The following is a 24,377-nucleotide window of genomic DNA, read 5'->3' on the forward strand; positions in this document are numbered from 1 at the left end:
TATGCAAATCAATTCCTTTACCATTAATCCAGTTGATACGCAACTATCTAATATATAACAAATCATTACCTATTTTACCAAATCTTTTAATTGGAGAATATAATTTGTTGGAAAAAAGACTCAAAGTAGGAAATAGAAAGGGTGGGGAAGAATAGATTATTTTACAGTGAGGATGAGATGTGAAGTTGTAGAACATATTGTGTGAGCGCGCCCCAAAATGCCGAACCCAAAGACCCACGCCCGGGACACCGGGCGTGGGTCTTTGGGTTCGGCCCGGGACACCGGGCGTGGGTCAGACACAGTGCCCCCAGCCAGCAGACCAACCAACCCCGACGAGGATCTGCCAGGACAGGATCCAGCGGCTGCACCCCCACACACGCCCACCCAGCACCCCCAGGTGAGGCCCCAGCGCAGGCGAGGCCCCACAACTCACCATTCCCTCCCCCCCGAAGCTACACAAGCCGGCTCCTGCGGTCCCCCAAGTGAGCCTCCAGGGACGGGGGGGGCAACCAGGCCCACTGCGCCAGCGGCACCCTCAGCGAAGGCGCGCCCCAGGGAACCAGGCCAAGGCGCCCAGCCCGGCCAGCGGAGCAACCCACCAGAACACCCAGCCACCCAACAACCCAGGACGCAAGCGCCGTCCCCAAGAGTAGCCACCCCCACCCCAGATCCCCCGTCCCGAGGCCATGAACCCCACCACCCCAGACGAGCCAACCGCCAAGCCACCCACCTGGCGCAGCAATGCCCACCCCCCAAGCGAAGGCCACAGCCCCCCCACCAGCTTCCCGGGCTGACAGGAGCCCCCCACGCCAAACCCAACGGGAGAGCAGGCACAGAGCGAAGCCGGAGGAGGGCGGGAGGACAAGACAGGGGGACAGAGGGCAAGAGGAAAGAAACACGCAGGCCCCCAGCCCCAAGGGCCACCCAGACGTGCACGGAGGGTGCAGGAGAGCAACACCAAACCGCCCAGGGACCACAAGAGCACCCGAAAAGGACGCACGCCCGCGCAGAGGCACCAAAAAAACCCCAGCAACCCACCCAAGCCACCCAGGTCAAGGCCACCGCATAAGCCCATGGAGGTCCAGGACTACAGTTAGATCACTGTGTTAGTAAAGAGTGGTGCTGGCAGTTGCTTGCAGGCTAGATCATCAGGCTAAAAATTAAAAATCAAGATTCAATGCAATTATTTTTTTTTTTTTCATGGAAATAAATTCTATGAGGAGATTTTGCCATTGGTTTATGCTTAACGATTTTTTATCTCTCCGATTCACTAATATTGTTTTTTTTTGCAATGGCGAGTGCCGCAAGGATGGATTGCGATTGATTTGCTGGAATATCAAGCTTAGTCAGATCTCCTAACAGACATAGATTTGGAGATAGAGGAACCCTGCAGTCCAAAATGGAGGACAGTTTTTCAGTGATTAGAATCCAAAACTGTTGAACTGGCGAACAAAGCCATACTGCATGTAAATATGAATCAGCTGTTCCCTGGGTGCACTGAGAGTCTGTTGTGGAGAAGCCCATTTTATACATTTTCTGTTGGGTAATGTGGGATCTGTGGAGGACTTTGTATTGAATTAGCTGAAGGTTTGTGTTTTTAGTCATCTTAAAAGTATTACAACAAATTTCCGTCCAGAAATCGGTGTTCGTGGTGATTGAGAGTTCAGCTTCCCATTTAGCAATTGGTAAGTGATTAGAGTTGGTGTTCAAGAGTGGTCTGTATATATATTTTGAGAGTTTTTTTTGTTTTTATTGAGATTTTTTCATTTATATGGCCAGTTCTGGAGGTTGCAAGGTGATTAAATCTATTACCGCATTTTTCTTAATTGTCTCTGTTACTTGTAAGTACTGAAGAAAATTACTTTTATTTATATTGAATGTTTGGGTTAGATTGTTATGTCCTGAGCTTATCATTTTCGAAGAGGTCTTAAAGCACTGGATGTTCCATCTCGCGCATGCGGAGGTCGAGTAATTATATCAACAAAGTCACCTGTGACCCCTGGATGACCCGGAGAGTCTATATCTACCGGTGTCATCAGGTGATCTGTTCCTTCTATCTTCTCGCGATTGCGGATAACGATAGCAGGTCGGTTGTTGCTGTTCACAGCTTGTCGCTTGTAGCTTCGGAACCGTAAGGTTGGCGCCTCGAGTGTTCTCGTCCGCTAGAAGCTGCGACTCGCTGTTTTTCCTTAAGTGGGGCTGGGACTTAGTGACCAGTTTACCAGGGGCTGCCTGAGGTGGTGAGACCCGTACACTTTGATGTCATCGGCGGTGTTTCGCCTTGTGATTGTGTGCTGGTTCAGACTCGGTAGCTCCGCGGCTACGCCGCTGTCTCTTTTCAGTGATTAAACAGCTATGGTTAATCTGCTGCGTTGTATGCTGCTCTGTTAGCATCGTTAGCAGACCTCCCAGCACGTTGCTGCTAAACGGCGGCCGGTGTTTGAGTGTGTCATCGCCGCACAGTGTGCACGCTGCGTTTGTGGTGTTGCTCCAGTTAGATTCACTGGGAGCACAGTTAGATCACTCCAGGCCGGCGCGCTCGCTGGCCTGAGTGAAGTTCCTTCATTGAAGCCGCTGCAGCTCGGCGGTTATCAATATAACTATTATTAATTTAATTATTATTTGTATATAATTAATATAATTATCATAATAATTAGTATTCATAATAGTTGTTATTCATATAATAATTTGTGTAATTATTATTCATATAATAATTGTGTAATTGTTATTCATATAATAATAATTTGTTTAATTATTATTTATATAATATTAATAATAAAAATTAATAATATTAATTAATATTAGGAAGAATTGGAGAAGAATGGACTGCCATTTGTGTGTCTCCTGCATGGCCCCCCTTCAGGCAGAGGACGGTCACGATCAGTGTCCTGCTTGCCTGGGCATTGACCACCTAAAAGAGGGGGTGTCCGGTAATCCGTGCATGAACTGCAGTTTTATGCCTCATGCGACTCTCCAGGTTGGCTGAGGCTGAGGCTGAGGGCACAATAGACCTGCCCTCTTCAGGTAGAGCCACCGGCGTTGCTAAGCGTGCCGGCACAGCGTCTGGCGATCCTCCTCGGAAGACGAGATAGGTTGATGCTCTGGCTAATAAGGTGGATACTCTCAAAACCAAGTTTGCTCAGATTAAGGCCATCTTGCCTAACCTACAGACAGAGCCCGGTGCGCCAGCCTTCGTGGGTAACTCTGTTGCAGGTCCATCCCACCTTCAGGAGGAGGATGCGCTGTCCACGGCAGCATCATGTATCCTGTTTGGTGACACTGATGGGGATGGGCATGGGGAGCTTGCCTCACAGGCTTCTCATGCATTTTCAGAGGGTTCTAGTAGGACCTCTTCTCTAGGTTCAGTGTCCAGCCGTGGCACTGTGCAGCCGGCAATGCGCACGGCCTTGGCACGCCTTGGGTTGGATGAAGCCTCGGTCCCTACCCAAACGGCAAATGCTTTTTTCAGGCAGGCCCCCAACACCTCGGCCTTTTGTGGTGCCTCCCTCTGACCCGAGCTTCACAGATGCTGGCCTGACTCGAGGGTTCTCTCCCATCATACAAGCGATGGCAGGGCTCTGGCAGCCATGCATGATGCTGGCAGCTATGGCTTGGAACAGCTAGCTCCAGTAGAGCCTGCCATTGCAGCCCTGATGAGGCTGTGAGACCAGATGCACGCTGCCCCCGGCCTCAGTGCAGGTTGACTGACGATCTTCTGACTCGCAGTTATAACATTGCTGCCCGAATGAGACGGTTAGGTAATTCTCTGTCACACCTGGTACAGGCTTTGTCGAGTACCTTGCAGGATTCCGGGGGGGAGCCTGCAGCTCAGTCCCTCAGCAATGCCTCATTGCAGACATTCGCGTTTATGACCAGGGTGCTGGGCAGGCTAATGGCGATGATAACGCTGGCTCGTCGCTAGGTCTGGCTCGCACAGTCTCCTCTATCCGTGCCATGTCGCAGAACATTGTGTCCTCTTCCGGTTGTGCCGGGCCGGACCTTTGGCCCAGCGGCATTGCAGGCCTTGGAGCTTAGCGTGCAGGTTGGCCAAACAAGGCAGCAGTTTTTTTTTTTACTCCACTTATTTTCTTGTGCCCAAAAAAGAGGGCAGATTTCGCCCAATCCTGGACTTGAGGGGGTTGAACCGGTTTCTCAAAGTTCTCCCCTTCCATATGCTGCGTGTTGCAGATGTCCTTCGGACTGTCTCAGCAGGAGACTGGCTGGTGATGGTGGATCTGAAAGACGCTTACTTTCATGTTCCCATTGCCCCTCATCACAGACCGTTCCTTCGTTTCATGTTCATGGACAAGGTTTATCAGTTCAGGGTTCTGCCGTTTGGGCTATCCCTGGCCCCTCGAATATTTACCCGGTGTGTGGCAGCAGCTCTGTCACCGTTACAGGCCAGCGGAGTTTCAATACTCCCCTATCTGGACGACTGGCTCGTCATTTCCCCGACTCGGGAGCAGGTGTTGAGGGACACTGCTGCTCTTTTCAGTCACATAGGCAATCTAGGCCTCAAGGTGAATTATGCCAAGAGCAACCTTGTACCCAGCCAGGTGGTGAGGTACTTGGGGCTTGTGCTGGATTCATCAGTAATGCGGGCCTCCCTCTCTCCAGAGCGAGTCTCCGCCATCCTAGGCCTTCTACGGCGTTTCCAACATGGCACCATCCTGCAGTATGGCCTGGTCCTGCGACTCATGGGGATGTTGGCCTCGGCATCCATGGTTGTACCACTGGGGCTTCTAACACTGCGCCCGTTTCAGGTTTGGATGAACAGCCTGCATTTAGACCCCAGCCACCACCGGCACAAGGTGGTCAGGGTGTCTGCCCAGTGTCTCCTTACCCTCCGACCCTGGAGGAGGGAATACTTAATGTTGGGTGTACCCATGGGGAGGGTAGCCTCCCGCCGGGAGGTTGTCGAGACGGACGCCTCTCTTATGGGTTGGGGTGCTGTGTGGCGGTCAAGGACTGTCAGGGGCCTGTGGAGTACCCAGCAGAAGCGGCAACACAGAAATGTGTTGGAACTTCAGGCTGTATTCCTGGCGCCAAGGCACTTTCTCCCTGTTCTGAAAGATCGGCATGTTCTCATCCGGTCAGACAATACCTCAGCTGTGTACCACATCAACCATCAGGGCGGCACCAGATGTCTGACGTGTCTGTGGGTGGCACACCAGCTTCTCATGTGGGCTTACCCCAACTTCCTGAGCCTCCGGGCAATGCATGTTCCTGGTCTCGGGAACACTGCCGCGGATCTCCTCTCCCGTCAGAAGCCTCCATCCGGGGAGTGGAGACTTCACCCAGAGGTGGTGGCTGTGATATGGGCCACGTTTGGCAGAGCAGCAGTGGACCCCTTTGCCTCAGAGGCGACGACTCACTGCCCTCTCTGGTTCTCTCTGAGAGAAGAGACCAGCCCCCTCAGGCAGGACGCCCTGGCGCATACCTGGCCAGACGGCCTACTTTATGCATTTCCTCCACTCCCCCTCATACCAAAAACACTTCACAGGGCCCAGCAGGGTGGTCTCCGCCTGCTTCTGGTTGCCCCGTGCTGGCCAGGAAGACCATGGTTCCCGCTGTTGCTCAAACTCCTGCGGGGGACACCGTGGCGTCTTCCGGAGAAGAAAGACCTCCTGTCTCAGGTCAACGGCCGCATATGGCACCCGAGTCCGGGTCATCTGAGGCTGTTCTTGTGGCCCCATAGTCGTGGACCCACTTTTGGCGTCCTGCAATAGGGCGGTTGCCCACACAATTTTGAACTGTCGAGCACCATCCACCAGGGCGCTTTACGCTAACAGGTGGAGGCTATTTGTGGAGTGGTGTCACACTCACAACGAGGCGCCGGGAACATATTCAGTGGTGGCAATACTGCGTTTCCTGCAGTCAGTTTTTGACAAAAACAGGACTACTTCCACCCTCAGGGTGTATGTGGCTGCTATCTCGGCCAATCATACAAAGGTGGATGGCCAGACAGTGGGATAACATTGTCTGGTCAAGCAGTTTTTGAAAGGGACTCAGAGACTCAGACCACGTCGGGTCTATGGATCGCCATCATGGGACTTGCAAGTTGTCCTTCAGTCCCTTTCCCAGCCGCGCTTTGACCCGCTGGGACACACTGATTTGAAGTGGATGTCTCTCAAGACGGCCTTTCTTCTTGCTGTGGCAACGGCGAAACGTGTGGGGGAGCTGCATGCGCTGTCAGTGAGCCAGGCATGTCTCCGCTGGAAGGCTGATGGCTCTGGGGTGGGTCTCAGGCCAAATCCTTTGTTTTTGCCCAAGCAGCTGCCCCCTCATCATGTGAACCAGCCTGTCGAGTTGGCTGCCTTCAGTCCTCCGGGCTGCTCTGGGGGGAATGGTGAGCCTTCAACACTGTTGTGCCCCGTGCGGGTGATTAAAGCTTACATGGAGGCGACAGCTAGCCTACGAACGACAGACTGCCTTTTCGTCTGCCATGGAGGCTGTAGAAGGGGGACCGCACTTTCTAAACAGAGACTCTCTCACTGGGTTGTGGAGGTCACTCAGTATGCCTATAGTGCACTGAACATCCCGGTGCCTCAGGGCATAAAGTGCCATTCTACTAGAGGCATGGCCGGGTCATGGACCACCTTGAGGGGCGTTCCCCTGCAGGACATTTGTGCTGCAGCTACCTGGTCCTCATCATGCACCTTTGGACGTTTTTACAGGGTGAACGTTGCTGGTGTCCAGCCTATGGCAATGGCCGTGCTGTCCACAGCTTCAGGCCTTGAGTAGGTGAGGATTCTTTTGTGACCTTTCTGGTACAAGTCATCCAGTGCTTTAAGCACCGCCTCTGGCGGTCAGTAAGGATGAAATAGAACGAGAGTTACGTATGTAACTACGGTTCTATGAATCCTGGATGACCGCCAGAGCATCCTGTCACTCAGGATCCTTGTGTCCTCGCGAGAAGATTTTGACAGGAACAGATTACCTGATGACACTGGTAGATATAGACTGTCCGGGTCAACCAGGGGTCACTGGTGACTTTGTTGATATAATTACTCGACCTGGAACATCCAGTGCTTTAAGCACCGCCTCTGGCGGTCATCCAGGATTCATAGAACCATAGTTACATACTTAACTCTCGATTGGAGACAGGATGCTAGTTTTTAATTGAACATTTGTAATTTCCACCACGCAGTTAGGGTGGAGGCAATCAGTGGGTTTTTAAAGCAGTTATGTCGTTTGAGGGTCGCAGTGATAAAAGGGAGATCAGAGAGTTTAATATGTTTGCAGTCTAGCTGTTCTATTTCTAGCCAAAATAACTGATTTTCCAAACTTTGAAATACAATATTGTTTACTACATGGAAAATTTAGATTCTTCCATTTCAGATATTGTCAATATTATTTTACTACTGGGGAAATACCATATTCATTGTGCTAAGTGGAGAAAACACAAGCCCTCCTTTTCAGGATTTACCAACGAGTTCCAACTGTTTTTTACAGCCCTGGGGAAATTTCGGAATATTAAATTTGCACGGAAGCTATATTCTGACTTTGCAAAAAAACTGTTGTTTTGACTTGGAGAGCGTGTGTGTTCACGATGTGTGTGTATGTTCACAATGTGTGTGTATGTTTGTATGTGAATGTGTTTATGTGCATTTGTTTACTGATTGCCCATATGCTGCTGAGTTTGGCCCTCTGTATATGCTCCGATTACTATTGTATTTTATCATTTTTAATTTTAAACCTTGCCTTGTACCCCCTTTTGCTTTGAAATTGTTCAATAAAAAAAAAAAAAAAAAAGATGTCATTGTTGCACAATTTAACTGGATTTAATCCAGACCTTATTAACTATGTTACACATACACAAATACTCTGTCCTAAACTATCTCACACATTAAACGCATCCATTTAATTATACTTATATTAATGTACACAAAGACTAGGTCCACAAAATAATTTATTGATCCAGAAATTGACTTCTTCTTCTTATGTGGTTTATTGGCGGGTGGCACTCATCAGATAAAGGTGCATTTTCCGCCACCTACTGTTTCGAAGTATGAACCAGAGACTTATCCTTTTCCTAACTCCCAATATTTATCCTTATTCTTAATAACACTATCCTAAAAAAAACTAAAAAAAAAAAAAAAAAAAACCTATATTCTATCCAAAACTTCTGAATCTTTAAGGAATTTGATTACCCTTTTCATTTTAACTTTATTCAAAACATTACTCACACTAATCTCCATCCCCTGACGATGTAAATCCTGAAGCATAATTTGTCTTTGTCTTGCATATCTAGTACATCTTAAAAGAACATGCTCCACATTCTCTTGGTCGTTGCAATGCTCACATAATCCTGTATCATGCTTTTTGATGAGATGTAAAGTTTTATTCAGCCTTGTATGTCCTATTCTCAATCGAGTAAAGATCCTCTCTTCCTTGTTACTTCCAGTGGTGTACCTCCTAGAACCCACTGTACTCTGTATAGTGTATAAATGTCTCCCCGTGTTTGAAGAGAACCAACACGCCTGCCATTCTGCCATGATATTCGTTTTAATAAAAGACTTTGCCTCTGTCCTACTAAAAGGTATGTCCATACAAGGTTCATTTGAAGTAAGTGCATGTTTTGCGAATTTATCTGCTGCTTCATTACCGCTTATCCCTCTGTGTGCTGGAATCCATAAAAATTAAATCTTGAAACCTCTCCTATAAAGTCTGTACAAGTTTTCATAAATTTCACTCACTAAATCCTGTCTACTAGAAGACTTAAAATTTTGAATTGCCATTAGAACAGAAGTATTTCTTTCACTTGTGATTCTTCTATCCACTGTAACGCTGATGAAATTGCCAACATCTCCACTGTAAAAACTGCCAAATGGTCTGCGGCTTTCCTTTTCACTGCGACTTGAAGAGCTGGAATCACAAATGCAAACGCTGTACTTCCTATGTTAGGATCCTTCGCACCATCCGTAAACACTGATGTGAGTGAGCTATATATTGTTCTCAACCATTCCTCTACCAACACTGCCACATTCATATTAAACTCTTGTGATTTCTCCTTACTCAAAAAACTAAAATCTACTGAGACTGCTGGAAACAACCACGGAGGAGTAACCGTCAATGGAGCAGTCGAAGAAAAGTGTTTCTGATTTATCTTCATGATCTCCGCATTTCTTTGCCCTTTCCTTGCAAAACAATCACAGCTTGCCCTCACACTCTCCCAACAAGGTAATCGTGTTCTTACTGCAGGGTGACGATCTTCAGAATGTCCTTTAAGATTCACCCAATAATTCATTACTAATTGTATTCTCCTCAAATACAAAGGCATCTCACCCATCTCAACCTGAAGGGCTGAGATAGGAGAAGTCCTAAAAGCCCCACCACAAATCCTCAATGCACTTGATTGCACTACCTCAAGCTTTTTCAACACACTTACTGCGGCTGAACCGTATACACTACTTCCATAATCTAAAACTGATCTAATCAAAGCTATATATATCTTCTTTAATGCTGATCTACTTGCCCCCCACTCCTCACCAGAAAGACACCTCATCACATTTAGAATCTTCTTACATTTTGACACAATATGATTTATATGAATATTCTATGTTAATCCAGAGTCCAACCACATTCCTAAAAACTTAAACTCCTTCACTTGTTCCACATCTTGTCCATATATCTTAATATTTGCATCAAATCTCTTTTTCCTTGTAAAAAACATTGCTTTAGTTTTCTCCACAGAAAATCTAGTCCCCCATGAATAAGACCACTTTTCAACAATATTCATGGCATTTTGCATTTCCCTTGTTATATGACAAATATTTTTCCCCTCTTTTCCATAATGCTTCGTCATCCGCAAATAGCGACCGTCCAATACTAAATTAAACCTGTTCAAAAACATAATTCATCATAATACAAAAAAGAATTGGGCTTATCACACTGCCTTGGGGAGTACCATTTTCTACAGAATACAGCTCCGACATCGCCGTTCCAGAAATTGAACTTGATCTTACCTTAATTTATAGGCTCAGTTTTCCAGAGTCGCTTAATGACGACGTAATGCCATATGTGTGTCGTAAATGAACGTGATCACGTGTTTGTCTGTGGGAACTGAGTTGAGCTGGTGATCATGTCCATTCTACCGTGCCAGAAAAGGGACAGGGAGGGGGGATTCCAGCTGTGAGCTTGGTATGTGTACTCATACTGCGAGCTGGCAGTATGAGTACACCCTAAATGGTCAAATAAGGAACGATTTCTTATTTTAAGGGACGGGTGTCAACCCTACTTGGTACATAAGACCATAGTAAAAAAAAAAAAAAAAATCTAAAGTCTATTTTTTTTTCATGTATGAACATAATAAATATGTCTTCACTGTGTCCTGTCTGGATGTGGTGTTTTTTAATGACCCCTTTTAAGAAAATTAAAGAGAATTCAAAGCAATACATCCTGTATACAATACATATTAAAACGTTTTTTTTTTAACCAAATTAATGTTGGCCTTTACTATGTCAAAAAAAAAGCAGGTAAGCTGTTTACACTAATTATTAATACGAATTTACGTTAGCAAAAAAAAAAATTTATAGAACTACATAAACATATATTGTATATACACAGTGACTGTATAATATTGTCAATCATTGCAGTTATTGATGACAAAAAATCCCGAAAATTCCATTTATGTCACTATGAATCAATGGATTCGAATGGCTCGCCACTAATTTCCGGGAACAAATTCAGCCTTACATGAATCACGTGACAGTCAAGCATTTTGGACTTCCGTTGTCGCAACTCGCTCTCTTATACCCTATACGGCTCTGCTGCGAAGCTATTGTGGGCATGCGCAAATGGTGGGTATAGGGGGCGTAGTCTGTTATCTTCCTCTCGCGTTGCATGATGGTTATAGTACTGGCGCTATGGTGCTAACTTAGATATCTATGGTGCTAACTACCGATGTGTTTCCTCGGTGAAGCACCCTCGTTCTGCTGTGTTCCCGTGATGGTTAACAGAAAAGGAAACGACTGTTGTGCCTCACATGACAGGTTATTATTTGTGCTAATATGTTAGCATATGGCTGTTTGCTTGCATAAATAGTTCAAATTCGTTAGCTGTAGTTTCTCTGTGGGCTGGAGTACGGCTCTCCATGCTATCATTTGTAGCTTCACGGTTACTATGCCCTGTTCAGCAGAACAGAGGGTTGGGATAAGAGCTGTGATCTGTTTGATGGAGTTGTGTGTAGAGTTATTTAGACAGATTGAGTCTGTATTTTGTGTTTGGATAGGTGAACTGAGTTACTTCGGTATTTGTACTTAATGGTTCCGACCTAACTCATTTATATATTATATATATATGTGTTATTTACATTAACAACAAATATTTAGACTGATCAAAACACAATACACAACATTGACAATCAAGAAAAAAAGAAAACCAACACCAAAATACATCAGAATTAACTCAAAAGACAGAACAATTTTCTAGCAGGTTTATATTGCACAAATTAACATTAATTTAAATTTAGCGTTTTTTTAACTTGTTAAAAAATGTGACAAACATGGCTCCGTTTTTCAATATCTACATTTAATAATGAAAATTGAGTGGTACAAAAACATTCACTTTTATTATTTTATTATAAAACTTTTATTATATTGTGTCCAAATGTGACCAAACTCTAGTAATGGAAAACCAGAATTCCAATCAGAAATTCATCCTGCAACAAAAACCAAAAATTCCTTTGTGGGCTCACATGCAAAACAAAGACAAATGGTCGACAGTCTCACAATTAACACCACAAAAAGATCATCCACCCAAATCAATATTTAACTTTTTGATTTAAAAAAAAATAAAAAAAAAATAAATAAATTGCAGGGGTACATATTTTTTTTAAAAATAATATCTTTAGCCTTTGGAACTAACTGCAAACAAATATCTTGTCCGAATATTCAAAGGAAGAGAAAAAGTCTAATGTCTGTATTCAAATTATTCTTACATTTACCATCTAATGAATGTACATCGTTTAAATAATGTAAAGGTAATTGTGGAATTAAAGTGCCCTACAATAACAGTCTTTGCAATGCTGTTGGTGAAATTTGGACAACTTTATGGGAAGCTTTGTTAAACAAAAAGCTCATTTCATAAAAAAAAAAAAAAAAGCCAATTCCACCACACTAAAAACGAATCACGAGGAACATCAAACCAGAACTGTTTTTGTAAGTGTCATGAAAGTGACTATTCAGAGGGCTAAAACTCTGGAAATTGGGCGAGTTTGGGAAAATAAACCTCAAAATGCTATGTTGTTGGGGTTCTTAGAACAAATGGAGACATGTGAAAAATAGCATAATACTGGACCTTTAATGCAACCTAAAAATCGCTGTAACCATTTGAGTGTAATCATTCCGTTCATTGATGAGAAATCAACCACATTCAGTCCTCCATCCTCTACATACTTAACCATATTATTCCTTCTAATGTAATGTGTAATTTTCCAAATAAAATTTAAATTATTCTGATTTATTGTTTTAATCAAACTTTCTGGTACTGTTACAGAAATGGCTGTGAATGACACGTGGAGTGCTCTGCCATATTAGCTGCATACTCAGTTTTAAATGAAAAAAAATAGTGGCCCATACGACAGTAATGTAATCATCCTTATGTTATTTTTCCAGCCCAATTTATTACTTATTAAATAATAAGTTGTACTGTAATCATTAAGTAAATGCACACCTTATTCCTATCATCTTAGTAATGTATTTTTGATTATTAATGTTGGTCTTGTGTAGTGTCAGTGTTTTTTTTTTTTTAAATGAATGAAAGACAGTTTAAATTATTTATCTCATACATCATTCTTACCTTTCCATTTCAACAGCTAGTTTCGAAGGTAGCAAGTCCTTATGCCATGGCTTCAAGCCACAGCTCCCAGGCCAAGTTTCATTCTGGCAGCAGAGGCACTGATGCCCTCTATAACAAAGAGCAGAATCCCACACCTCTTTGTTTCCTGGCCCCTCGTTCACTACCTGATGTCTGCCCCAAGGAGCCCACAGGTAGGGTAATTCTGCTTCTATTTTCCTTTGTGTAAACAAGTGTATACCACACTAGGTTCTAGGCAGTCATTTGGTTTTTAAATCTATACTGGGGGTTCCACAAAAAAGTTGTTTTGTATATAAATAAAAAAGTCAATGTTACTTCAGTAAACTATAAAATAGACACGCGTGTTACAACAATATATACAAGAGTTACATTTTAAAATGCTTCCGTCACAAGTAATGCAAAACAAGCAATCCTAATAGCATTGAAATTTCAAGACCAGTGTGTACTAATGTTATTTATTTATTTTCTAAGTTTGTTAGACAATTTTGTAAATATACTTCTGGTATTGCGGCTCTCCAGTTTTTTGCTTGTAAACAAAATTTAATTTTGAACAAGTGCGCAACCACATTAAAGATTTCAATTTTCATACACTCTTAAAATGAAGACCAGAGAAGAATGCTTTTGAGCAGGTGAACACAAACAAACAAAAAACATATATATATATATATATATTATGCATATGTGTTGTGTTTGTCATGTGTTTCTATAGGTGAGGGATTGGCTCTGTGCAGTGGGCCATCAGTGGTAGCAGAGCATGAGCTCTGGACAGTGTACAGCTCTAAAGTCAACCTTCCCGCTGCATTGAATGACCCTCGGCTGGCCAAGAGGGAGTCAGATTTTTTTACCAAATCATGGGGCCTGGATTTCACAGAAACCGACGTAATGCCTGCTTTTTACCTTCCCAACATCAATAGGGATCACTTTGTAACCTACCTCCAAGAAATGGCTCAGGTAACGTTGCAGAATTTATTAAAGCAATTTTCCCCTCCATTTATAGGGTTGGAGCTGAATGATTGTAGGTATGGCACCTCATCTTAGTCATGACTTCTGATAGTGATTGCAGGGTAATTTACCTATTTGGTATTCACGTTTTTTAAAGTGTATTTTGTTTTTTAATTTCAATTGAACTTGGGTTTCTTTTTTTAGACAGATTTATTATAGGCATGTTTCGACTGTCATCTGCAGGCTTCCTCAATTGCAATTACTTCACTGTAGGTACAGAGATGAGTAGTGATATTAACAGAAAACACACACCTTTTGTCTGTGATTGGTCTCCGTTTGGCGGTGCTTCATGTGTGCTGCAGCCATGAAAGGAAATAATAAAACACTGGTACTTTTTGTTCATCTCGGTTCTCTCTTCAACTCAATCCGTGAATTCTCGTATCGCTTCTCAAAAAGTTAAAACATAGCGGTGTTGACTGGAAAAGGCTAGACTGGGGGTGAGGTTTGGAGCAGACCAATCACAGCCCTTTACGGACCACGTCGCCTCGACACGCAGTCAGGGTTTTTGGGAGCCGCACGTCAGGTTACAGTGGTGGGGTCTTCGGCGTGGGCGGTATCCAAATTTTTATATCGTTATATTGCCTCCCTATTTTACCACGGTATATGGTAATACCGCGATTAATTAAAAAATATGACGTAAGGCTCAGCGTGGGTTCAAACCGAGCGTGTGTCTGCGTCTGTCTGTCTGTCTTTCAGAGCCGAGTGACAGCGATTTTTTTTGATAGTCCGTTCACATTACTATTTAAAATGTGACCTGTATCAATTCAATTCAACTTTATTTATATACCGCAAAATACAGCAAAGTCATCTCAAAGCGCTGAACAAAATATAAAGTCCATAGTAAAAAAGAAGAAAGAACCCAACAAGATCGACATGAACAAGCATTTAGTGACAGTATGAAGAAAAATTTCCCCTTTTTTTATAGGAAGAAATCTCCAGCAGAGCCAGGTTCAGAGGTGGCAGCCATCCGCTTCGACTGGTTGGGGTTAGTGAACAGAGGGACAAACAGTATTGGATAGAAGGATCGTCCATCCAAGTGTCCCAGACTAGTTGAGCCGCAAACCATTGATCAGTCCATCCGAGTGTTCCAGACTAGTTGAGCCACGAACCATCGATCAGGAACCTCTATCTCCAGCATCAAGACACCTGAAACAGAAAAGAGAGCGGAGGGCAAGGAGAAGGCACAGACTGCAGAAAAAAAATTATATATATATATATGGGGTGGATATCAGTGTAAATGGTGTGAAGCAGTGTGAGCAGTATGATGGGTATGCAACAAGGAACAGAAGTGGGGGGTTGTCTACAACCTGGCACAACTGTGTCCCTGGACAAACATCTCATTGCAGCCCATTGGAGCTATGTGTAGATGGTGGATCGTGTTTGAATATAATGTTGGTGTTCTACTATATAATCTTAGTTCTTAGTTCCTATTTTTAGGTTTAGAGCTTTTTTCCTAGTGTTAAGGTTAACTCTATTGTACGGTATATGCTTTAGCAAATAAGTAGGTTTTGAGTTTACTTTTAAAGGTGGAGAGAGTAGCAGCCTCCCATACTAAGACTGAGAGCTGGTTCCAAAGGCGAGGCGCTTGGTAGCTGAATGATCTGCCTCCTGTTCTACTTCTAGATACTTTAGGAACTACCAGGAGACCAGCAGACTGAGAGCGGAGTGTTCTAAGATACACAGGAGCTTGATCATGTAGAGCTTTGTATGCTAACAGGAGGATTTTTAAACTCTATTCTAGATTTTACAGGAAGCCAATGAAGAGAAGTCAATACTGGAGAAATATGCTCTCTCCTGTTAGTATTCTAGCTGCAGCATTCTGAATTAACTGGAGACTTTTTAGTGAGTTACTAGGACATCCTGACAGTAGGGAGTTTCAATAATTTAGTCTAGATGTAACAATTGCATGGATTAATTTTTCAGCATCACTCTGAGGCAAGATATTCCTGATTTTAGAGATATTACGGAGGTGGAAGAAGGCTGTCCTTGTGATTTGTTTAATATGAGAATTAAAGGATAAGTCAGCATCAAAGATAACGCCTAAGTTTTTTTACTGTGTTGCTGGGTGACAGAGTAATGCCATCCAGAGACACTATTTGCTCTGATAATTTATCTCTAAGGTGTTTTGGACCAATAAAATCACTTCAGTTTTATCCTGGTTAAGAAGGAGAAAGTTGTGACTCATCCAGAATGTGATGTGATATCAGACTCCAGTGTGAATGGTTTGTGGCTCCAATCTGACCCACGTGTGCATTGTCGCATTTGTCTCAGTTTTTGTGCAGCTGAGCTGGAGAATGAATGAGCAGGTAGAGGAGGACAAGGAAAAAGTAAAAGAGACAAATACAGTATTTTGTTTTGGCTTTTTGTGGTGCTGATTTGCTTTTAAACACAAACCATTTATGATATGAACCGTCAAGCTTTGGCCAGAACCCGACAAAGCAAAAGTGAAACCTACAGGTCCGACAGATGTTAGATATTTATATCAGAGCCCGACCTGAAACCGACAGTTAAAACCTATTTCTTCCTTATACAAATTACATATTCATTTGTTTTAGCGGTAAGCCTGCTTTTATTAACAGACAGCTGTCAACATCAGTTCAGCGCAGGGGGAAACCGGCACGTCAAACACACACAGGTGCACAGTGCGACAGTGGATCTACTTGCATAATCCACATATCAAATATAAGAACAATCTATGTTCTTGTGCAGAAAAATGATTGATTCCATAGTGGATGCTTGTGCTTCAAGCCTGTCTTAATTCTCTGCTCTCTCGGGGCTGCGCATGCCGGTGTGGCGTTCTGGCTGGGCTTGGGTTTGCAAACTCGTGTTGGGCTTAATCTTAGACACGTTGATCCCAAATACTTGTTTCAGGTATTACCACACACTCCTTCCCTCTGTCCACAGCCACCACAATTATACCTAAACTTCACACTTGTCACCAGACTGGCTTGAGTACATAACACAACAAGCACAATATACACAACAACAACTTCACATCTCACTCTCACTTTAAAATAATCAACTCTTCCACACCCTTTCCATTTCCCACCTCAAATCTCTCCTCCCTGTTCCCTTCCCCCACCCCCTCATCTAGGTGTAACACTGCCCTCTCTTTTTACATCCTTCCTTTAATAAATTATTTCGTACCCTTCCTTTGGAGGGCTTGTGACGGTCACAAATATGCAATAAAATAAATTCATTTATTTAATTGCAATAACAAAACATGCATTGCCATCTTAAAAAGATTGCACTTCTTGTAGTGTTGACCTTTGACGGCATGTGCAGACAAGGTGAAGAAAAATAAAAGCCTGTCTTAATTCGTTCCCTCTCTGCTCTGATCTACTCTGAGGACAGCGCACTGCACTGTCAGCTGAAGCGCAACACTTTTTTTTTTGTTGCAGCCAGCACTTACTTAAACAGCTGTTGCTGAACATAGAACCATGTTTAGTCAATTAATAAATAATATTTGATATTTAATCTTTATTTCCTATATAATTGCTTTGCATTTTTTTATAAACGGTATTGAAACTGATACGTTGCTATTGACACCGCGGTAAACTGTAATACCGTATGATCGCCCAAGCCTGGTACAGTAGCATACAGTATATCAGGCTTAAATTGTCATGTTTAGATGTGATGTCCAAACATCGGCGACACTGCCTCAATGTGTTTAAGCGCCAGTGGTAACTTTTACAATGACATTAAAATGGATTTTACTGTTCAGTGTAACTTTGTTTTGAGCCCATTAGGGATTGATCAAATACATTTTAGTCTATGCTCTGTGTAGTGTAGAGGATGTATTACTGTAGCTGAAGACTTTTTATGAATTCTAAAACCTCTGAATCTGTCTCTCTTTCTTGTGTTTGGTTTTAGAAGGAACAAATTCATCAACGCTGCAAGAAGATCTGTCCTAACAAAGACAGCAAGGATACTGTCTCCAGTGTCACCTCCAACAACGGTATGTGGTTGTGGATGTTTGATATACAACTCCTGATCGTACTAATACATGTAGTCGATCCTCAAAAATTCCTCAAAAAAATGCAGCTCCAAAATACTTTTTTTATATGCATTTTTTTTATACATTCTTGTTAGACTGGCTATAAATGTTATTTTAATACCTTGCTACTTCAAGTACAGTAGGTTAGTTAATATATACTGTAAATTCCTAATCATTGAACACACCTAAATATAAGTCACACTCATTAAATAAAAAAATTATTAAATTGTACATCCAGTACACACACACGTCTTATAAGCTGCAGGTGTCTACTTTGAAACAAAACATTTTTACAAAGGCTGTTGATATTTATAAGTTAGTATTTATAAACTAGTACAGTGCCCGTCGGAAGTATGCATTCATGTGGGAGCATAAGTACACTTGTTAATTATGGCCAAATGAGAATATATTTGAAGGTTGGATGTACAAAGAGGTGTACATACTTTGTACTCTGTAGTGTTATAAAGGGGTTTATTTGCGGGTGCAAAGTAAAATAGTGTGTGTGATTTCTCTGGTTTAATTTTATGGGCCTTGTGAATGATAAATGTTTGTTTTTATACTCATTTTTTTTTTGATGTATTTTTCTGTAATGTATGTTTTTTGGAGTCATGTGTATTTTTTATATCTTTCTGTTGTCTTTTTGGGCACTTTTTGTACAATTATTGTTTTTTGTTGCCATTGTAGTGATTCTGAAGTCATTTTGTGTATTTTTGAGTTTTTTGCTGTAGTTTTGTGCATTTCAGTTGTCATTTTAGTGTATTCTGAGTCATTTTCATGTTTTTGTTGTCGTTTGGTGTATTTTTCTGTAATGGATTTTTTTGGAGTCGTGTATTTTTCTATCTCTCTGTTGTTTTTTATAGTGCGGGTGCAAAGTAACTCATTTGTACATTTTTTTTCGTTTGGTGTATTTTCCTGTCATGGATGTTTTTTTGAGTCATGTGCATTTGTTCTGTAATTATAGTTTTTTGTTGCCATTGTAGTATAATACTGGAGTAATTTTGTGTAGTTTTGTGCATTTCTGTTGTAATTTGGTGCAAAAATACTTATTTTTTGTGTATTTTGACTCATTTTCATATTTTTTGTTTGGTGTATTTTTAGTGGAGTCATTTTGTGTATTTTTGTATATATTTTTGGGAATTTCTGTTGTTGTTTTGTGTACTCTATGTATAAATATTTAGTTTTTTGTTTTATTGTACTCATTTAGTATATTTTTATTATAAAGTGTGTGTACGTACCTCTATCTCCTCCGTGCGTTACCTCTCTCACACGTGCGTGCACATTATGCTCATAATCCGTCAGATTGTTTAGAGATTTAAAAAAAAAAAAAAAAGAGAGACCCAAAAGTACCACGAAAAATAAACGTTTTGCAACACAACTCTCTCTCTTGCGCAGAACATACGTTAATCATAGTGAAGCCGTGTTGTGGAGCCACAAAAACGTTACACTCCTCTGTTTTAAGAACCAGATAGTTTGGTCGGCTGTCTCACTCGTGTGTATGCAGTCTGTGTCTGCTTGGCTGTGTGCGCAGCGATTGGCTCTGGCCGCACACGTGACTCTTGCTCGGGTGAGGAGCTGTGCAGTGAAATAGATGTAGATGGTGCGCTAGCGCCTCCTCACACCCTGAGGTCAAAAGTTGAATAGGTTTCATTTCGGGGCCGTCCAGAAGTGAAATAAAATTAAAATAAACATTTTGAAATGACCAAATTACTCCAAAATAACAGATGCACACACTCGGGGTATTTTAAACCCGTCGACCGAGTTTCAGGTCGAACTGGCATCGCGTCGGGGAGATATTTGCTACACACACACACACACACACACACACACACACACACACACACACACACACACACACACACACACACACACACACAGACCTCCATTGAATTATAGTATAGAAGTATAGATATTTATAAAATACAGTAGCCTACCAGAAAAGTCAATTAATTGTTATCTTCTGCCTCCTTCTTCTGTGTTGGAGTTGAACAGCCTTTCAGTCGAACCTGCACGGAGATACCTCGGCCCCTACCTCTGTGTGTTGACTCAGTCTTCAAGATTGTTTTCTAGGTTGGGCAATCTGCTTTTTTTCTCTGTGAAAGTTTTTGTCATCTTTTTGCATTGAGTCGGTCATTCATGCTGTTGTCTCCAATGTTTTATTGATTCAATGCCAAACTCCCATGCCGCAGCTATATTTCCTTTTTTGACAGCCAGATCGATCGCCTTCAACTGCATCATATGCATTTCTTTGTGTCTTTGCCATGATGAGGGTGTGTGCAACACATGCTAATTTGAATGATTTAGTGTGAGGTGCATTTGAATTATTGTGAACAGTTTCATTGGTCCACCGTGAACGTTTGTCAATTTCATTGGTCTGGGAGTTCCCCTTTCCTTTGAATTTGGGAATTTTTAACAAACGAACCCTAGCATGTCAAGATCGGCTCTGTCACGTCATCCACCATCACACTGAGAACAGGAACTCCACAAGGCTGTGTGCTCAGTCCTGCCCTCTACAGGGCCACCAAAAACAGCTACGTCCTGTGTAAATTTGTGGACGACACGGCTATCGTAGGCCTCATTACCAATAATGAAGAGGGGGCCAACTGAGAAGAGGTGCATAAACTGGTAGTCTGGAGCAGGGAGAATGACCTGATTTTGAGCACAAAGAAGACAAAAGAAATTATCTTTGATATCCAGAAAAGGAGGACAGCCCATCTAGGACTGAGCATTAATGACGAGGAAGTGGAGGGACTTAGTAGCTTCTTTGGGGTTCACATCTCCGATGACCTCACCTGGAAACTAAACACAACCTACCTGGTTTAGAAGGCCCAGCAGAGGCTTTTCTTTCTGAGGACCCTGCAGAGGTGTGGGCTGCCCAAGGAGTTGCTGACAAATGAATTTGCTCACAATAGAGTTCACACTGACTTACTGCTGCACAGTGTGGTACTCTAACCACACCGTGGCGGAAAGGAAGAGCCTGCAGCAGGTGATCAAAACAGACCAGTGGATCATCAGTTTGCCCACAGGGAGAATAGGTCCACAGAAAATGCAGTAGCCACTGCCCACCATGCTGCTCTGTCTCATCTGGAGCAAATAGGGACCTACATCAGAATGCTGTTTGTAGATTTTTTTTCGGCATTCAACACCATCCTTCCATACAAGTTGATGCAGAAACTAACAGGTTTGGGAATAACAAACACTAATTGCTGGTGGATTATGGACTTCTTGTCAGACTGCAAACAGAAAAGTGATCCAGAGAGTCATTACCACCGCTCAGATTATCGGCTGCCCTCTCCCTTCACTGCAAGACCTGTAAAGAGCGGGGGCCAGGGAGCCCAGGCAACCCCCCCACGGCCGAGCAGCCCTCCAGACCCGAGGCGGTAGAGCCGCATACCCCGGCCTCGCAGGGCACCACCCAAGCAGGGGCCACCCCGCGCCGCACCCACCGGCATGCAAGGGCGCAGCCCGCACCACCCGCCCTGGAAGACTTCCGCCAGGACTGGCGCAGCCAGCCGGTCTAGCCCGCCTGACCCCGCCACCCCCATCTCAGCCCATGAACCAGCTACAGTCCAGCAGCACCGCACAGCCCCAGACGGCACAAGGACAACAGCCCAGGCCCCGCCACCCACCGGACAGCGCAAGCCACGAGGCAATGCCCCACACCGGTGTGCAAGCGACCGGCGGCGCCACCGCGGGAAGGAGTTACTTCAACGGCACACACCCGGTGTGGAACAGCAGCCCCCAACCAAGGGCGCTCCAGACCTACCCATCGGTCCGCAGATAACAGGACAGACCTACCAGGCGCCGCCCCCCAGCAAACAGCATCATCCCAAAGCACCAAGCAACCTCGCTACAGACGCCAGCTCCCCCCCAGCGTGCCCACCCCCCACACCGCCGCGGCAGGCCGTCCTGGGCCAGCACACCCCGAGGACCACCCCCAAGGAAACCAGGAGAGGAGACAAGCACCATGCCACACCCAAAGGGAAGAGGCACACCCCGCCGGGCCGACACCGCCAGGAGAGACCCCGTGAAGAGAGCCCCCAGCAATGCCCCCGAGACCCACCGCCCTGCCCGACCACACCATCCTGATGTATTTGTACTCTACACAGTGGCCCAGCCATCAACAGAGGGGCCGGGCCCCCACTCGACATGCCTAAATATGTGATCCTACCCACCCCCCTGTTATGGTGCCTATCTTCCCTATCCCCTGTGTGAATGTGTGTGTTTAGTGAATGTATGAGGTGCAATTAAAAGAAAGGGGATGGAGGGGAGCAGTGCCCCCCATTCAACCTTTGTGTATATATGTGTATGTGGTGGAGGTGGTGGTCGCACCATCCGGGGGGTGGTGTGTTGAAATGTGATTAAAATTGGAGGGATTGGTAGGGCAACTTGGTGAGAATACCCTCCACCCCCAGCCCGACCATTCAACCCCCCAAGGGTTGGGTATGGCTGTGTGGTGCACCAAGTGAGTGAGCCAGACCAGCTGGAAGTGAAGTGAAATGTTAATTTAGGAGGCCTGTCTGGTGTGACCCCTCTCCGTCCACATGGCGGGCCACCGGAGTAGGTAGATGGCGCAGACGGGCACGCGCCGAGCAACACGGCCGGAGACCCACTCCGCTGCACCCCCCAAACCATGTTAGCCCCACGGCGGCACCCCTACCCCCCAGGCACGGCCGGGCACCAGCCATACTCCACAGCGGCCCGCACCAGGCCCAGCACTGGCCCGCACGGCACCACGATACAACGTCCTCTACAGGGAAGAGATACAATGTGTCTATTTATTTACGCATCAAGGATTGCATTACATTTTTTTTTTTATATCTGTGCAATGACAATAAAGGATATCTATTAAAGTGCTTTACATTGCATTATTCTTTCACTACACACACAGTGATGGCAAGCTACTATTGTACCCACAGCTGCCCTGGGGAACAGATACCACTAGAGCAACTGCCACCCCACTGTTGGAGGTGGAATTCTCAGTGGTCTCCCATCCAACTACTAACCATTACTTAGCTTCCAAGACCTGACAATGTTGGGCATTGACAGGCAGGTATAGCCAGGTTTGGCGGCGTGAACCTTGTGAACCCAGATTCATAAATTCATAAATTAGCCACATAATTGTTTAAGCTGCAGGGTTCAAAGCATGGGGAAAAAAGTAGCGACTTATAGTCCGGAAATTATGGTAATACACGACATTTATAATACTCTACACAGGACTGCTAAGGAGGGGACTTTGTTTGCTTATTTGTGTCCCTCAAGCCTCAATTGTTGCCCATCCCTGGTTTAAACATGCCCTATTTTTGAAAACATGTTAAATGATGACTAATGGAGAAATTTTGATATTTCCTTCAGGGAAATCAAGAACTGAGCTGGAACAAGTTCCAAAGGTAAGATCAATCTTTCCCATCTTCTGTAATACTGTTAGACATCAAAGAAAGTGTTCTGGCTTGCACCAGCCACTTTGCTTTTATGTATTGTAGCAGGATTTGACTTCAGGTAAGGGTTTTTGTGAGATATCTGATACGTGAGGACATTAGATAGATGAATCTGGCTTCAATTCACCACCTCCCATGGCGCTGTTGTTTCATCACATCTCCAAAATCTTTGTGTGCCACAGTCAGAGTTAACGAGCTGACACAAATTCTTACGCTATGTTTATTTTTGCTATTCACAATCTTTGCATGGAAAGTGTTGTGCACATCTTTCAGGTGCTCTTTTGTGCTTGTACAGTTATAAATGAGACCCAGACAACACAATCTTCACTGATAAGGAGAGAGGTGGGGCTTCCTGAGCTCAAGGAGGAGTTTTTTGCTTTTAAATGCCAATGTTTTTAAGTAGTCACCAGGCAGTCAGTCTGCTTGCCTCATCCCTATATGCTGTCTTGTCTCCATTTGAGATCACCCTCACCACAATGCTGTCATTGGCAAATGTAACAACTGCATTGGTAGGTTGGAAGAGAGTGCAGTCATGTATGTGAAGTGGGTGTTGGATGAAGGTGATGTGTGGGAAGTTAAAAATCTAATTGCATGTTCAGAAGAAGACTGTGAGTTGAAAGTTACTTTGGTACTGGGATTATTGTGGCAGTCTTCCATCAGGACGGGATGGTGGCTTGTGTCAAGAAGATGTATTCTAGTGAGGACCTCTGATAGATGGTCTGTGTAAGCTTTCAATATTCTTTCTTGAACACCGCCTGGTCCCACAGCCTTTGTGTATTTACTCACTTTAGGATCTGCCTCACCTCAGGTTCCTGAAGAGAGTGAAAACATTGTAGCTATTTGTGAACTTTTTAGAAAATGATTTTTGGTGCTTGAAAATTGGGGAGTTTGTAGATTAAAAATATTTAAATTTTCTTTCAAAATATAAAACACAGTAGGTCAATGAAAATAAGCCGATCTCTTGGATGTGCCTGGTAATACTCTTGTTGCAGCATATTAAAATAACTGGAGTTGTATTTGTTGAGTTACTGGAAAATCCTGACAAAATATTATTATAAATGGAACATATTGGTTGTTTTTTCTGTTGTAGCCTTGTTCACAGATGTTATGTACATGGATTTTGA

General features: G+C 43.8%; 2 protein-coding genes across 4 annotated transcripts in view; both read left to right on the forward strand.

The window, feature by feature from the left end:
* Positions 1 to 217: 217 nt before the first annotated feature.
* LOC114463411 (uncharacterized) lies at positions 218 to 5,729 on the forward strand. Its single transcript, XM_028446984.1, has 3 exons — positions 218 to 881; positions 3,785 to 3,922; positions 3,964 to 5,729. The coding sequence occupies exons 1-3, from the start codon at positions 218 to 220 to the stop codon at positions 5,727 to 5,729; spliced, it is 2,568 nt and encodes an 855-aa protein (XP_028302785.1).
* Positions 5,730 to 10,838: 5,109 nt separating this feature from the next.
* The window catches only part of vps54 (VPS54 subunit of GARP complex), an 81,767-nt gene continuing 68,228 nt past the window's right edge, over positions 10,839 to 24,377 (forward strand). For 2 of the 3 annotated variants that reach the window (XM_028443941.1, XM_028443960.1), the window contains exons 1-5: positions 10,839 to 10,994; positions 12,818 to 12,992; positions 13,529 to 13,770; positions 17,695 to 17,779; positions 23,171 to 23,205. In XM_028443941.1, the coding sequence (XP_028299742.1) occupies positions 12,848 to 12,992; positions 13,529 to 13,770; positions 17,695 to 17,779; positions 23,171 to 23,205 (507 nt within the window). In that variant the 5' untranslated portion in view covers positions 10,839 to 10,994; positions 12,818 to 12,847. Of the gene's footprint in view, positions 10,995 to 12,817; positions 12,993 to 13,528; positions 13,771 to 17,694; positions 17,780 to 23,170; positions 23,206 to 24,377 lie in introns of those variants that run through there. The other variant, XM_028443950.1, reaches the window with a different exon arrangement.

The sequence above is a fragment of the Gouania willdenowi genome, chromosome 1 (assembly GCF_900634775.1).
Source record: "Gouania willdenowi chromosome 1, fGouWil2.1, whole genome shotgun sequence".
Lineage (NCBI taxonomy): Eukaryota > Metazoa > Chordata > Actinopteri > Blenniiformes > Gobiesocidae > Gouania > Gouania willdenowi.